Source organism: Haematobia irritans, chromosome 5, assembly GCF_050003625.1.
Source record: "Haematobia irritans isolate KBUSLIRL chromosome 5, ASM5000362v1, whole genome shotgun sequence".
Classification (NCBI taxonomy): domain Eukaryota; kingdom Metazoa; phylum Arthropoda; class Insecta; order Diptera; family Muscidae; genus Haematobia; species Haematobia irritans.
Window position 1 is genome coordinate 87,693,770 of NC_134401.1, and position 17,272 is coordinate 87,711,041.

The window sequence follows — 17,272 nt, forward strand, 5'->3', positions numbered from 1 at the left end:
AGGAAACATAAATATTCCGCGTAGGTTTGCGAGAAAATGGTGCAAAAACGCCTTGATTTGAAATCTAAAATCTGTAGATTTTAACAACCATTATTCAAATGATTAGAAGAAGTAACATCTGGAAATTTTACTTACAGTTTCAAGAACTTTATATAAGCCGAAGGAGTTAAATTTGGGAGATCAGTCTATATGGGCGCTATGCCAAAAACATGATACAACCAGAGAAGGAATATGATCACCTCAAATATGTTTCAAAAGCAAAATGTTATTTTTGCATAGTGATCATGTTATATGTTTGCCGCAAAAATGTTGTTTTCTCGCCAAACATAACATGCTTTCCGAAAACAGATACATAATTTCCGAGAAAATAACATGGTTGCAGCGAAGATATTGGAGAAGCTGTGAAGAAATGTCACCAGCATTACTGAGGTGGGATAATCCACCGATGAAAAACTTTTTGGTGTTCGGTCGAAGCAGGAATCGAGCCCATGACCCTGTGTATGCAAGGCGGGCATGCTAACCACTGCAGTACGGTGGCTCCTTAGAATACTACTAAAAATGGTAGATTTTTTACTGTTTATTAGATTGGTAGAATTGTTGATTTTTTGGTAGATTTTGCAATGTATTCCTCTCCAAAAATTTTCTATAGAAATAAGACTTTGACACAATTTGATATAGAAATAAAACTTTGGCACAATTTTCTATGGAAATAAAATTTTGACAAAATTTTCTATAGAAAAAGTTTTAACAAAATTTTCTATAGAAATAAAAATTTGAAAATATTTTCTATGGAAATAAAATTTTGACAAACATTTCTATAGAAATAAAATTTTGACAAAATTTCTATAAAAATAAAATTTTGACAAAATGTTCAATGGAAATAAAACTTTGGCACAATTTTCTATGGAAATAAAATTTTGACAAAATTTTCTATAGAAATAAAATTTTAACAAAAAAAATTCTATAGAAATAAAAATTTGAATAAAAAATTTTTATAGAAATACTATTTTGACAAACATTTCTATAGAAATAAAACGTTAGCAAAATTTTCTGTAGAAATAAAACTTAGACACAATTTTCTATAGAAATAAAATTTTGAAAAATATTTTCGATAGGGGTAAAATTGTGACAAAATGTTCTTTAGAAAGAAATTTGCCTCTCTTAGAGCAATCGCAAGCCAAATTTGGGGGTCCGATTATATGGGGGCTATACGTAAAAGTGGACCGATATGGCCCGTTTGCAGAATCATCCAACCTACTTAAATAACAACTACTTGTGCCAAGTTTCGATAGCTTGTTTCGTTCGGAAGTTAGCGTGATTTCAACAGACGGACGGACATGCTCATATCGACTCAGAATTTCACCACGACCCAGAATATATGTACTTTATGGGGTCTTAGAGCAATATTTCGATGTGTTACAAACGGAATGACAAAGTTAATATACCGTCCATCCTATGGTGGAGGGTATAAAAAGGTTTGAAAAACAATGATATAAAACAAATTTTGAACTTCGATTGGGATGTCACAGTGACGAGGAATGTGGCAATGATGTGGAAGACATATCTGCAGTGCTGAGGAGGAATTTGAAAGGAATCGTTAAAAGGGAAGAAGCCATGGATATCTGTCTTCTTGGCAACATACTGGTGGATTAGCACGAATATTGTCGCTTTACGATACTTTGGTTTTTTAGATTGTTAAATTGGCATGGTTTCAGAACAAAAAGAAAACAAAACATTTTTGTGAATCACGCATAATTCACGCGAAGCCGTGAATGAAATTTAAACTAAATCTCGTGAATGTGCGCGAACGGGACTAAACAAAAATGTGTCGTGCATGAGCAAAAATCAAATAGTGTTCGTGATTTGCGAGAGTAAAATTTCGCCGAAATCACGCTCACGATTAAAATTCACGTTCACGATCCAATTCACGCTCGCGACAAAATTAACGTTCACGATAAAATTCACATTCACGTTAAGACAGAGAAAAAAATCACACTCACGAACAAATTCACGTCCACGATTCAAGCTCACCGATTTTAATCACCTTCAGGGATTTTATAACGCTTCAGATTTCAATAGCGCCCGTTGTTTGATTGTGAAACATATTTGAATTTTGCTAATGGTTGCGTCGTGAGATATGAATATAACTTACTGATCAGTAACTGCAGCTAGTCATGAGAGTTGTCGTGAATCACGCCAATTGCCGTGTTCCGAAAATTGTTCAAAGTCACGATATTTGTGGTGAATTACGAAAATTGTGGTGAATGATGCAGGAACGTGAGGCATAAGCTTTGTTCGTGCGTCAGCATGCGCGAGTATAACTTTTCGTTTCGTGAATTTGCGTGAACGCGAATTCCGACCCACATGTCGTGCGTGAGTATAAATATTCTTCGAGAATTCGCGTGAGCGCATTTTTGGCTAAACGATTCTTAAATGACTTAAACATGATTAAGAGTATAATTTTTATACCCTCCACCATAGGATGGGGGGTATATTAACTTTGTCATTCCGTTTGTAACACATCGAAATATGTTAAGAGAAACAAATTTCATCAGATCGCTCTAAGAGCAACAATTTTCATCCGATCCGGCTGAAATTTGGTACATGGCGTTAGTATATGGTCTCTAACAACCACGCAAAAATTGGTACATATCGGTCCATAATTATATACAGCCCCCCTATAAACCGATCCCCCGATTTGGCTTGCGGAGCCTCTAAGAGAAGCAAATTTCATCCGATCCGGCTGAAATTTGGTACATGGTGTTAGTATATGGTCTCTAATAACCATACAAAAATTGGTCCATATCGGTCCATAATTATATAGCCCCCATATAAACCGATCACTAGATTTGACCTCCGGAGCCTCTTGGAAGACCAAAATTCATCTGATTCAGTTGAAATTTGGTACGTGATGTTAATATATGGCCTCAAACACTCATGCAAAAATTGGTCGATATCGGTCCATAATTATATATAGGCCCCATATAAACCGATCCCCAGATTTGACCTCCGGAGCACCTTGGAAGAGCAAAATTCTTCCCATTCGGTTGAAATTTGGTACGTAATGTTAGTATTGGGTATCCAAAAACCATGCAGGAATTGGTTCCTCTCAGTCCATAATAATATATAGCTCCCATATAAACCGATCCCCAGATTTGACCTCCGATGCCTTTTGGAGAAGCAATATTCATCCGATCTGGTTGAAATTTGGTACGTGGTGGTAGTATATGATATTTAACAACCATGTGAGTTGAAATTTGTGGATGACAGTCTTTCGTAGAAGTTTCTACGCAATCCATGGTACATAAGATTCGGCCTGGCCGAACTTACGGCCGTATATACTTGTTTTTTTTTTACCGATATCTATAAAAATTCGGGGCCGAAAGGGTTAAAACTCAAGAGACCAATACGATGAATATGCCTATTGTCGTTTGAGGACATAGAACCCGAATCCAAGAAATATTAAAGATATTATTTTTGGTATATTTCAAAGATTGGAATAAAGCTTGGAACAAGTGCAATTTACTGGGAGGGATGAAGGGGATATAGGGCGTTGACCAAATAAATTTGACAAGCATACTTTTCCTACACGTGTAGTTTAGTCAATGCATGGTTTTAAGGTGAACAATAATGATGATGAAATTTCAACAATAATGATGAAATTAATTTAAACAAATAAAGTAAGATTTTTTTTACATGTTTACAATTTTATTGGACATGAAGATGAAGAAATTGATACTAATCTACACAAGCCTAGCTATACAGGTTTTATTGCTGGCTAGAGCGAATTGTCATACTACTTTCATTTTACAAAAAAAAAAAAGTTACCTTACTTTTTCTTTAGTGCTTGTTCAATTTTTAAAGATTCCCCACACATAGTTTTTATTTCAATTCATATTCTAATACATGATCATTACAACTTATTCTTACTACAAAGCGTTGGTCCATCTCCAATACATGCAGCATAGGCCATCAAATGCGGCAGGGTATGTTGCTCAAGAGAGGAGCGGAACAAATGCTCGTGAGGACCAGAGGCAAATATACCCACATCATCACCACTATGAACACCAGCAGCCTTTTTGATATAACTGGGATATTGGGCGAACATATTCTCTCCATCTATAACCGACGATAAATCCAGACGATTGCCTTGTTCGTCCAAATACTGATAAGGTCCAGCGGCATAATTAAGTGTTGCCAAGGGCATGCCATTCCTGTCAGGGATCAAATCTCCAATACCCAATATATTATTCCCTCTACTGGGATAACCCGCTATACTCATGGGGTGAGCATGATCTGAGGAGACCACTATGAGAGTGTCATTTGGATCTGTGAGGTCGCGAGCCTTTTGTACAGCCTTTTCGAATTCCAATGTCTCATCGATGGCTATGGCAGGCATATTCGCATGGTGGCCATGGTCAATGAGGCCACCTTCAATAAATATGAAATAGCCTTTGTTATTTTTCTTCAACACTTGGATAGCCACTTCTGTCATTTCCTCCAGAGTGGGTTGTTGGGAGCTGTTGGCCGTCACATGGAAATCCATAAGACCAGATGCGAAAATGCCCATAATGTTATCGTGTTTCTTGGTATCAACTGACAACAATCCAGATCGGTCGGTAACAAGCAATCCTTTTTTATGATCAGCTTGCCAAGTGGAAAGGAGATTTTTACCATCACTCCTTTCACCCATATTGCCATGTGAATCCCTTATCGTATTGGGCAGAAATTTTCCCATACCACCACCCATTAGAACATTGAATTTTTTACCAGGCTCCCGAGTGATCAGCTGTTGAGCTATATCCATGCATTTAGAGGTATCGGTAAGTCCAGTTGATGTGGTTACATCTGTATCACTTTCCCAGAAGCTATTGGCTACATGAGCATAACTTCCGGCTGGTGTGGCATGTGTCAAAGTAGTGGTGGTTATGAATCCTGTAGATTTACCAGCTTTTTGGGCCCAATCCGCTATGGAGGAGACCTGATTGCTTTTATCCATACTCTCTGTACAATTGTTGTAATTAACCTGGGCAGTAACACCTAAAGTGGCTAAATTTGCCTTAACACCACTGAGATAGGCTGTAGAGGTACAAGCAGAATCAGGAACTTGGGCATTGACACAATAAGTCTGTGGAAGAAAGAAAACATTTGGAAAATTATGTTAGGCCAATATTTCTATGTTAAGGGGAGGATCTAGACAAATGTCGGGGTTCTCATCTATGTCCAGGAAATGAAGCCGACTCATTTTTGTCGGGGGTGGCTCATACTAAATTTCTACCATTCGATAACAAAGCCGAGGCTTTGTCAATTATCCGCTAAAAATCAAATTTGAGGAATCCGAACCGTTAGTTGTACAACTAATCGTATGATAAAATTTTCATTTTATTTATATTTACTGTGCACGATTATTGTCACGTTATTGAGAAACATAATGTTGAATTAGTTTGAGGGGATGAATCATTTTTTGACATAAAATAAAATAGACTGTCTATATATTTCTTGTTCGTAAAATAGAGGCCGCAATTCTCGAAAAGACGTCTCTCGTTTTTTTCTTCAAAATTTGAAAAGGTTTAACTTTGACTCTTCGAGTTTTTCAAGAATCTACTTTTTGACTTTTTCCCAAATTTGGTAATGTCAACTTCTGTTGAAATTCCAGACTTTCTACTTTTGAATGAGTTACCAACACAAAAAAAAGATCTTCATTACGTTCGTCTTTCGATTCAAATTCGGCTCGACTATTATTTTTTTTATTCATCAAAATCCGATTTTGGTTACTATTTAAAGCCGATCGATTATATGCCCGTAATAGCGAGGTTTTCCTCCTCGTTAAAATATCGGGAACAGAGTTCTTATCTCAGGACAAAGGATACAATCGATTTTTGTAAATGTCGAAGTCGACTTGTTGTAATCTTCGTCGAAATTGGATTAAAAGAAGAATTTGAAGAAACTATTTCCACGGGAACTCTGAGAGAGCCAATGTGGTGCATGCCAGCTTCTCATACAAAGGATCGTGAGTTCAATCACAATTTCGACCGAACACCCTAAAGCGGTGCTTATATCCTCTCAGTAATGTTGGAGACATTTCAGAGTATCAAAGTAGTTTCACCGTAATGTGAAACGCCGTTCGCCGACATTGATAAGACAGTTCATAATGGACTGAGTAGTCTACGTGAGCCTGTTGTCTGGCAATAATGATCAGGGCCGAGCTAGCTACGACCCACTGATCGCCTGATCATCTGTCTGTGGAGAATTTTCGATCTGCCAGCCATCAAAATTGATTCCGTAAAGTACCTAGGATGACGACTGTTTTGCGTGGCATTTTAGCATACATTAATAGAGGATTCAACCAAGCCGGATTCCAAGCCGTGTCATAGAACGGTTATCGTGGCACTAGACCCATTGAAGGCATTCGATAAGTTCAACCATGCTAGGCTCTTGGAGGACATCGAAAATACGTCCCTACCGGCAGAAACCAATTAATGACATATGGGATCGATTAAACGTTTATCTTGCTGATCTTACCACCGTGGTGCAATGGTTAGCATGCCCGCCTTGCATACACAAGGTCGGATTATCCCACCTCAGTAATGCCGGTGACATTTCTGAGGGTTTCAAAGCTTCTCTAAGTGGTTTCACTGCAATGTGAAACGCCGTTCGGACTCGGCAATAAAAAGGAGGTCCCCTGTCATTGAGCTTAACATGGAATCGGACAGCACTCAGTGATAAGAGAGAACTTCACCAATGTGGTATCACAATGGACTGAATAGTCTAAGTGATTCTGATACATCGGGCTGCCACCTAACCTAACTTACCAGTTATTTCACTGCTAGAGTTTTGAGGATATTTGTCACCAAATACTCAGCCACACTATTCACGGAAGAAGTACGCAGGCAGATGATTGTCTGAGTCGATGGCAATATAATTCCGACTATAAATTACCCAATATTCTCGGTGTAACATTCGACAGCCTTTTCAAGTCATTTGTTGACTTAATATAAGGCAATTGGCTGACCAGTGGTAAACTATGAAGTGCCAATGTGGACACCTCAAATAAGCGACAGGATGTGTCGGCAGCACACCTCTGGATCACCTTTATGCGGAGGCCAAGACCATCCCAGTGGGTAGACACAATTACATGATGCCAAAGCAGTACATCTTGGGTTGCTATCGCAGTAGCCATCCAGATCACCATATTGTGGATAGGAGCGCGAGATCCGGCGTTACTAAAGAGATCCTCTAGGTCAGGTAGCATATCAGACAATTCTGAACAGAATTCATGAGCACACTGTAATTGAAGCGGTGAGAAGCTACAAGTTTAAACCTGTTATTGGAGCACGACCATCGTCAATAGCACTGTAGGAAAGAGACCTCCCGTCGAGATCAAAGTAAATTTGCTCTAACTAAGATCAGGCAAATGCATCCTCCTCAATTTCTACTTATCAATGATTGGTAGCAGCGTAGCTGACTTGTGTTCCATTTGCAACCAAGGGCCACATGACACTCATCAACTTTTCGCTTGCCCAGCTAAACCTATCCGACTCACCACCAGATAATTCTGAACACATCCAATCCTTGGCGCAGAGTTCCTTGATGTGGATACAAGCTGATGTACCAAAGCGTAAAACGAAATGGATGAAACCACATAAAATACTGTCACAACAACCATCTGTCTGGGAATGCATTTTTCTAATCAAATATAGAGATATACAAATTGAGCCTGGAGTTCTAAAAATTGCAAGAGATCACCGAAATGTTAGACGGAAATGAGAGAGAGAGATAGAGAGAGAAGTTGCCTCACATGGACGAAAGTGACTTGTTATCCAATTTGGTTTTCTCCTATGAGAAGCCATTCCAAATTGAGCAGTTTATTAAAAAAATAATAATCGCTTTCCAAAGAAAATGTGTACCTTCGGTTGGGCACCAGAACTCAAGCGCCGCCGATGGTAATGGTGTGGGCCGATGGTTGTTCTCGTATTCATCGGCCGTGGGTTCAAAATAAAAGTCAAATCAGGGAAAATATTTTATAGACAGTATTGAGTCCTGGACAGGTAAATATTTCCTTCGCAAACCATGAACATTCCAAAAGAATATAGCACCATCGCACTCAGCACGCGTCAACAAAAAATGGCTTGAAATGGTGGTTCCTCACTCGATTTCTACCATGTAATGACCACCACATCACCAAAGCGTTATTATAATAGACAGACAGACAGACGGACATCGTTAGGTCATCTTTAGAGTGATTAAAACCGGTGAACAAAATTTGGTGGACCGGTTTATCTTCTTACACAATTAGGGCCGGCAGAGCCGGTGTTTTCAAGACTTTGATCAGCATGACTACAGAATTAGATTTTCATTTCAAAATTACATGTTTTTATGAAACCCGGTCATGCCGCTTATTTCTTTCAAGAACAACATACCACCGGTTTTTGGAAAATTTGAGGGTTTTTTAAAACCGACTTTAAAAGCCCCCAGCACTTTGATCAAGATGTCTTAGAATTTCGCTTTAGGTTAGGTTAGATTAGGTTAGGTGGCAGCCCGTTGTATCAGGCTCACTTAGACTATTCAGTCCATTGTGATACCACATTGGTGAACTTCTCTCTTATCACTGAGTGCTGCCCGATTCCATGTTAAGCTCAATGACAAGGAACCTCCTTTTTATAGCCGAGTCCGAACGGCGTTCCACATTGCAGTGAAACCACTTAGAGAAGCTTTGAAACCCTCAGAAATGTCACCAGCATTACTGAGGTGGGATAATCCACCGCTGAAAAACTTTTTGGTGTTCGGTCGTAGCAGGAATCGAACCCACGACCTTGTGTATGCAAGGCGGGCATGCTAACCATTGCACCACGGTGGCTCCTACAATAAAGTAGGCAGTGCATCTACACTGCATGTATCGGTGGCAATAATGTAGACGAGTAAATTAGTTTACCATCATTCGTTGACGTTATTACATCCAACGCATGCAGTATACAATAGATGCAAGAAAAGTATATCACTATTATATATATCAAGATTATATATCACTTCCGAGCAATATTGCTATTGAAATGAGCAAATCAGCGCTGATTCGTCTGTTTTGTAAGCAGTTGTTACTTCCTCTCTCCCTTACAATCCTGCTGAAATAGTGCTCCATTTTTGCTCGGATTATAACTCACCTTGCTCAATCCAGTAAAGGGAAATTTCTCAAAACTCAGCAATTCTTCCTCACCATGATTACCCTTTAGTTGACCTTTGCGTATGCGCGATGCAGTCAATGTTGTTAAGGACATGCCACCACCCAAAAAGAAAATCACATTCTTGGCTTGTTTCTGGTTCAAAGGTTTCTGGACACGCTGTAGCAATTCCCCTTGGCCCAAATTCAACCAGAATTCCCTATTGCGTTCCTCAACCGGTGCCACAGGCATACCAATTCGGCTCGAAGGACCATTTACTTTGTGACCAGCAAATTGTTCAGCAAGAGTTGAATGCAAGTCCTTATATTGGTGACTGACAACTAAAACCACAAATGTGGTTAGAAGTAAGAAGGCTGCTTTCATTTCGTTAGAGAATATGTTTTCCAAAGAGAAATGTAATTTTCAACTCAATGCTAACCGAAGACTATCGCTCGTATTTCGAAAATTATACATTTTTATATGTTTTTATCTACATCGTTTTTATATTCAGAAATAAAAAAATCGTTATCTTTGCCAGAAGATTTAGTTGAGATATGTTTAATTCCTATTTGAAATAGGATTAAACATTACTATTTGTGTATGTCTCCGAATGTATAAACAAACATTTGCTATGCAGGTAATAAAAGACTATACGAGGTTATATCTATGCCCTACATCTCTATACTGGGTGCTAACGTCTCTCACATAAAGTTGGCATGGCCTAGAGTAAAACCAAGGAGGGAAATTTGGCCGCAAAAATCATATAGGATCTCCGAAACTCATAGTATGATGTGGATCATCAAAATATTGTTGGGTGACTTCCACAAGAGAAGGACTGGAGATCTACAGAAGGAGAATGGGGAAACATGATCGGACCTGGAGTTGCTAGTACATTTATACTCTATACAACTTCGAATGATGGTGAATGCAGCGTGTATTGTGAGCAGGAGAAGAACTTGGAGCATTACCTAAGTCACTGAACTGTTTTCACGAAATATATAGGCCACCACACTGAGAAAAAATATTGTCGTGAGGTCAAAGATTTCATGTCTTTAAAATACGAATGCAAATTTTGCTTAGCATAGAAGACGCATTTCTCTAATATAAAGTTGTTTTCCTTGTCCAAAAGTCTATTGTCCTTATAATTAAGTCATTTTACTAAAAAAAGGGTATCATAACATGAAATAAAAAATGTTTGGGCTAAGGTCAACTTGACTTTAATATTTCAGAAAAATTCTTTAAATTTACTGAAATTGTCTTTAAATTTGTTGTCGTTTTGCATCTTGACTACAAAGCAAAAAATCGTTCAAATATAGGACATATTTTTCAAAACTTTATTTTAAAGAAGTCTTTTACTTGAAACATAGCATAATTTCTATTGGAAGTCGAGTCTTAATTTTGAAAATAAAGTTGTTGTTAACTCGTTTTTAAACGATTTTGATAGCATATGAAGAAAAAAATCTGAATAAACGAAAAATCAAAATTTGCTTCCTAGAAGCAAGTACACAAAACCCAAATTTAAAAGAGAATTGTGTCTTAAAAATATCGTTACTTGTATTCTCCGCTTCTTTGGCTCGGAATCAATACCAAATTTTTTAAAGTAAAGACAAAATCTTTGGAACAGGCATGCTATTTTTTCAGTGCAGAAATATGCAGGGAGCCATAACGGAATGTGTTAATGGCGGCTCAGAAATAACACGAGGTCCCAAAACGTGAACATTTTCGATTCAGATTTAGATATAGCTCCTATATATATCTTTCGCCCGATATGTACTAATATAGTCCTAGAAGCCAGAGTTTTTGCCCAATTTGTTTGAAATTTTGTACTAGGAGTACAATTAGAAGTGCAGTTAAGTGTGCAAAATTTGATTGAAATCGGTTCAGATTTAGATATAGCTCCTATATATATCTTTCGCCCGATATGGACTAATATGGTCCTAAAAATCAGAGTTTTGGCCCAAATTGGTTGAAATTTTGCACAGGGAGTAGATTTAGCATTGTAGCTGTGCGTGCCAAATTTGATTGAAATCGGTTCAGATTTATATATAGCTCCCATATATAGATTTCGCCCGATTTACACTCATATGACCACAGTGGCCAATCTTTTACTCCGATTTAATTGAAATTTTGCACAGGGAGTCGAATTATCATTGTAACTATGCGTACCAAATTTGGTTGAAATCGGTTCAGATTTGGATATATCTCCCATATATAGCTTTCGCCCGATTTACACTCATATGACCACAGAGGCCAATTTTTAACTCCGATTTAGTTGAAATTTTGCACAGGGAGTAGAATTAGCATTGTAGCTATGCATGCCAAATTTGGTTGAAATCGGTTCAGATTTAGATATATCTCCCATATATAGCATTCACCCGATTTACACTCATATGACCACAGAGGCCAATTTTTAACTCCGATTTAGTTGAAATTTGGCACAGGGAGTATAATTAGCATTGTAGCTATGCGTGCCAAATTTGGTTGAAATCGGTTCAGATTTAGATATAGCTCCCATATATATGATTTTCTGATTTCGACAAAAATGGTCAAAATACCAACATTTTCCTTGTAAAATCGGCACTGCTTAGTCGAAAAGTTGTAAAAATGACTCTAATTTTCCTAAACTTCTAATACATATATATCGAGGGATAAATCATAAATAAACTTTTGCGAAGTTTCCTTAAAATTGCTTCAGATTTAAATGTTTCCCATATTTATACCCTTCACCACTACTGTGGTACAGGGTATAATAAGTTTGTGCATTTGTTTGTAACGCCGAGAAGGAAAAGTCTGAGACCCATCGTTTAGTATACCGATCGTCTTAGAATTAAATTCTGAGTCGATTTAGCGATGTCCGTCTGTCTGTCTGTCTGTCTGTTGATGTATTTTTGTGTGCAAAGTACAGCTCGCAGTTTTAATCCGATTGTCCTAACATTTGGTATAGGGTCCTGCTTCGGCTCAAAGACGATCCCTGTTGATTTTGGAAAAAATCGGTTCAGATTTAGATATAGCTGTCATATATATTTTTCACCGATCTGGTCATAATTGGCGTGTATATCAACCGATCTTCCTCAAATTCCGTACATCCGAATATTTTATGAGTCTCGAAAAAGTCGCATAATATCAGCCAAATCGGTTCAGATTTAGATATAGCTCCCATATATAGCTTTCGCCCGATTTACACTCATTTGCCCACAGAGGCCAATTTTTTGCTCCGATTTAGTTGAAATTTTTGCATAGGGAGTAGAATTGGCATTGTAGCTATCCGTGCCAAATTTGGTTGAAATCGGCTCAGATTTAGATATAGCTCCCATATATAGCTTTCGCCCGATTTACACTCAAATGACCACAGAGGCCAATTTTTTGCTCCGATTTAGTTGAAATTTTGCACAGGGAGTATAATTAGCATTGCAGATATGCGTGCCAAATTTGGTTGAAATCGGTTCAGATTTAGATATAGCTCCCATATATAGCTTTCGCCCGATTTACACTCATATGACCACAGAGGCCAATTTGTAACTCCGATTTAGTTGAAATTTTGCACAGGGAGTAGAATTAGCATTGTAGCTATGCGTGCCAAATTTGGTTGACATCGGTTCAGATTTGGATATATCTCCCATATATAGCTTTCGCCCGATTTACACTCATATGACCACAGAGGACAATTTTATGTTCCGATTTAGTTGAAATTTTGCACAGGGAGTAGAATTAGCATTGTAGCTATGCGTGCCTAATTTGGTTGAAATCGGTTCAGATTTAGATATAGCTCCCATATATATGTTTTTCTGATTTCGACAAAAATGGTCAAAATACCAACATTTTCCTTGTAAAATCGCCACTGCTTAGTCGAAAAGTTGTAAAAATGACTCTAATTTTCCTAAACTTCTAATGCATATATATCGAGCGATAAATCATAAATAAACTTTTGCGAAGTTTCCTTAAAATTGCTTCAGATTTAAATGTTTCACATATTTTTTTACTAATATTGTGTTCCACCCTAGTGCATTAGCCGACTTAAATTTTGAGTCTATAGATTTGTAGAAGTCTATCAAATTCTGTCCAGATCGAGTGATATTTAAATGCATGTATTTGAGACAAACCTTTATATATAGTCCCCAACACATTTGACGGATGTGATATGGTATCGAAAATTTAGATCTACAAAGTGGTGCAGGGTATAATATAGTCGGCCCCGCCCGACTTTAGACTTTCCTTACTTGATTCAATTAAAAAATTTGTTGAATCATTTAAATTTTTAATTGAATATTTCTTAAAACTCAATTAAGATTTTAATTGGAAAAATTTTCGGGAAAATTTTTTTCTGTGTGTAGAATGCATATGGACCATATATACCATTTACAAGACAAGATTTAAGATACCATGCCATCGGCAACTGTTACCACACTTCATGGTACTTCGATTGTGTATGACTGTCTTCAGTAGAACTTTGAACGCAATCCGTGGTGGAGGGTACATAAGATTTGGCCTGGCCGAACTCTCAGACGTAAAGGGTGATTCTTTTGAGGTTAGGATTTTCATGCATTAGTATTTGACAGATCACGTGGGATTTCAGACATGGTGTCAAAGAGAAAGATGCTCAGTATGCTTTGACATTTCATCATGAATAGACTTACTAACGAGCAACGCTTGCAAATCATTGAATTTTATTACCAAAATCAGTGGCAGAAAATCCGCTTTTTTATCGACAAATTTTGTTCAGCGATGAGGCTCATTTCTGGTTGAATGGCTACGTAAATAAGCAAAATTGCCGCATTTGGAGTGAAGAGCAACCAGAAGCCGTTCAAGAACTGCCCATGCATCCCGAAAAATGCACTGTTTGGTGTGGTTTGTACGCTGGTGGAATCATTGGACCGTATTTTTTCAAAGATGCTGTTGGATGCAACGTTACGGTGAATGGCGATCGCTATCGTTCGATGCTAACAAACTTTTTGTTGCCAAAAATGGAAGAACTGAACTTGGTTGACATGTGGTTTCAACAAGATGGCGCTACATGCCACACAGCTCGCGATTCTATGGCCATTTTGAGGGAAAACTTCGGAGAACAATTCATCTCAAGAAATGGACCGGTAAGTTGGCCACCAAGATCATGCGATTTGACGCCTTTAGACTATTTTTTGTGGGGCTACGTCAAGTCTAAAGTCTACAGAAATAAGCCAGCAACTATTCCAGCTTTGGAAGACAACATTTCCGAAGAAATTCGGGCTATTCCGGCCGAAATGCTCGAAAAAGTTGCCCAAAATTGGACTTTCCGAATGGACCACCTAAGACGCAGCCGCGGTCAACATTTAAATGAAATTATCTTCAAAAAGTAAATGTCATGGACCAATCTAACGTTTCAAATAAAGAACCGATGAGATTTTGCAAATTTTATGCGTTTTTTAAAAAAAAAAAAGTTATCAAGCTCTTAACAAATCACCCTTTATATTTGTTTTTATTTATTATATATTTGTTTTTATTTATGCTTTTTAGGTTAAAGTAGATATTTACATAGTGTTTTTGGCAAAGCCGAAAAAGTAATCGTAAGTATTAAGACTGCAATAAAAGTTGTTATCAAACAATGTAAAAGTTATTTGAATTATTTGTACTATCAGGCAAATGGGTCTGGGTTTTAGATATGGAAAGAATTATCTAAAACCACATAACATGACGAAGAACTTCGCACGATTCCCATATAAAATCGTAGAGCCTTCCCAGAACATTCACAGACACTTTTGGTGACTGCGTTGGATTTGTAGACTTGCTGTAAGTGAGTGAGGATGAAGTTATTTTTTGTACTCCTTGGCTTTATTGCCGTGACCAGTGGTCTGCCACAGAAGAAACCAACACCTAATGGAGAAATGAATCCCGAATTTTGGCGAGCTTCGGCTCGCGCTGAATTGGCCAAACGCTTAGAGGAAATGCCCAACTATAAAAAGGCCAAAAACATAATTTTCTTCTTGGGTGATGGTATGTCCCTGAGTACAATGACAGCTGCCCGTATACGCAAGGGCCAAATGAAAGGAAATTCTGGTGAAGAGGATCAACTTAGTTTTGAAAAATTTCCCCATGGTGGCCTTAGCAGGGTGAGTACATACTTAAATTTCAATTCCAAACCAATGAAATGACTATAGCTCTGTTCTGCTCTAGACCTATTGCACAAATGCCCAGGTTCCTGATTCGGCATGTACTGCCACCGCCTACTTGTGTGGTGTGAAAACAAATGCCTACACTATTGGTGTTACATCGAATGTGGCCTTCTCAAACTGCACCATGAGTATGGATGTGGCAAATCACCTGACCTCAATTGCCGACTGGGCCCAAGCTGCTGGTAAGTCTACGGGCTTCATAACAACCACCACCCTTACACATGCCAGCCCATCGGGGCTCTATGGCAAGGTTGCCTTTCGTCTCTGGGAATCCGATACGGATATAGCGGATGAAGTTAAACAAGAGGGTCCTTGCATGGATATGGCTCAACAATTGATTAAACGTAGCCCCGGTCGCAATTTCGAGGTAATGATGGGTGGAGGTATGGGGAAATTTGTGCCCAATACTGCAACAGATGCTTTTGGCAATGCGGGTGAACGTTCAGATGGCCAGAATTTGATTAACCTTTGGAAGGATATGCATCCTCAAGGAGCTGTGGTTACAAGTCGCGATGAACTATTGAATGTTGATGTTGGCAAAGTTTCCAATATTATGGGAGTATTCAATTCGGAATCCATGGACTACCATACTGTGGCCGATCCCGTAAAGAAGCCCACATTATCGGAAATGACAAAGGTGGCATTGAAATTGTTGAGTCGTAATGATCAGGGCTACTTCATTTTCATTGAGGGTGGCCTCATAGACTATGGCAATCACTTTAACAAAGCGACAGTCTCTTTGGACGAAACCATTGAATTGGAAAAGGCTGTTCAACTGGCTGTCAACATGACCAATATCGATGATACCCTGATTGTTGTGACAGCCGATCACGGCCATCCCCTAACAATTTCTGGTTATCCTGCCCGAGGTAACGATATTTTGGGTTTGAATCAAAATGATGTCGATAGCAATGGCATTAAATATGCAACTCTCAACTATGTTTCGGGTCCGGAACAGTATTTGGATGCAAATGGTCAGCGCATTAATTTGGAGGGCATAATCTCTCATGATCATAGTAAGTTTAATGCTCGACTTCCCTTGGATTTTGTTCGATTGTCGTTTTATTTTTATTCTTTTTTTTTTAAGGCTTCACCCATCCTAGCCAAATACCCAATGATCAAGGAACACATTCTGGAGAAGATGTTGGAGTATTTGCTCGTGGTCCCCATTCTCATCTCTTCCGTGGTGTTATGCAACAGAATACCATACCACATTTGATGGCTTATGCTGCATGCATAGGTAATGGGGCCACAATGTGTAACACTAATGGCTAGGGATTTGAAAGTATGAAGTGAAATATTAAAAAAAAAAAACAAATAAAAATGTCAGCTGTAGTACTATGGAAGTCAATGAAATTGTGTTATCTCTTATGGAAAGTCAGTACACAGAAAAAAAATTCACGAAAATTTCTCCAATTAAAATCTTAATTGAGTTTTAAAAAATATTCAATTAAAAATGTAATTGATTCAACAAATTTTTTAATTGAAATAAAAATCAATCGCACAAATTAGTAGTATCAATTAATTTTTTAGTTGGATCAATTAATTATTTAATTGACTGTCAATTAATTTTTTAATTGATACTATTGAAGACATTTCAATTAAACAAATAATTGGATCAATTAATTTCGTGATTGAATCAGATAAAAATTGTTTTTTGTGTACTAAAGTGTTCAGGGGAAATCTTCAGATAAAATTAAGCACACTACATTGAGAAGCTTTCCATTGGGCTAAATTTTTTGTGCATCGGTTTGAGCTCTTGCACGTTTTGGAATTTCAATGGCTTTTCATCCCAGCTCAATTTTTCAATATGTATTGCATCCGTTCTGGCGACATGTTCAGCTCACGAGTAAATGTTCTACCACTGCGGCGTGTGTCATGTCTTTTTAATGGGAATTTTGTCTAGCATAGGTTAGGTATAGTGACAGCCCGATATTTTCAGACTCACTTAGATTATTTAGTCCATTGTGA

At 38.0% G+C, this 17,272-nt stretch overlaps 2 protein-coding genes across 2 annotated transcripts; one reads left to right on the forward strand and one right to left on the reverse strand.

Moving 5' to 3' along the window:
• Nucleotides 1-3,876: 3,876 nt before the first annotated feature.
• On the reverse strand, nt 3,877-9,539 carry LOC142239904 (membrane-bound alkaline phosphatase-like). Its single transcript, XM_075311647.1, has 4 exons — nt 9,159-9,539; nt 6,940-7,285; nt 5,681-5,853; nt 3,877-5,128 (listed from the first exon to the last, which is right to left on the reverse strand). Exons 1-4 carry the CDS (start codon nt 9,537-9,539, stop codon nt 3,914-3,916), a joined length of 2,115 nt encoding a protein of 704 aa, XP_075167762.1. The 3' UTR covers nt 3,877-3,913.
• Nucleotides 9,540-11,575: 2,036 nt separating this feature from the next.
• On the forward strand, nt 11,576-16,576 carry LOC142238812 (membrane-bound alkaline phosphatase-like; the record flags this gene model as incomplete). Its single annotated transcript, XM_075310532.1, is given in 4 exon segments — nt 11,576-11,599; nt 14,993-15,238; nt 15,303-16,317; nt 16,389-16,576. Coding segments are annotated over 4 exon segments (1,473 nt in total), but the record flags the coding sequence as incomplete, so codon positions are not given.
• Nucleotides 16,577-17,272: the final 696 nt, after the last annotated feature.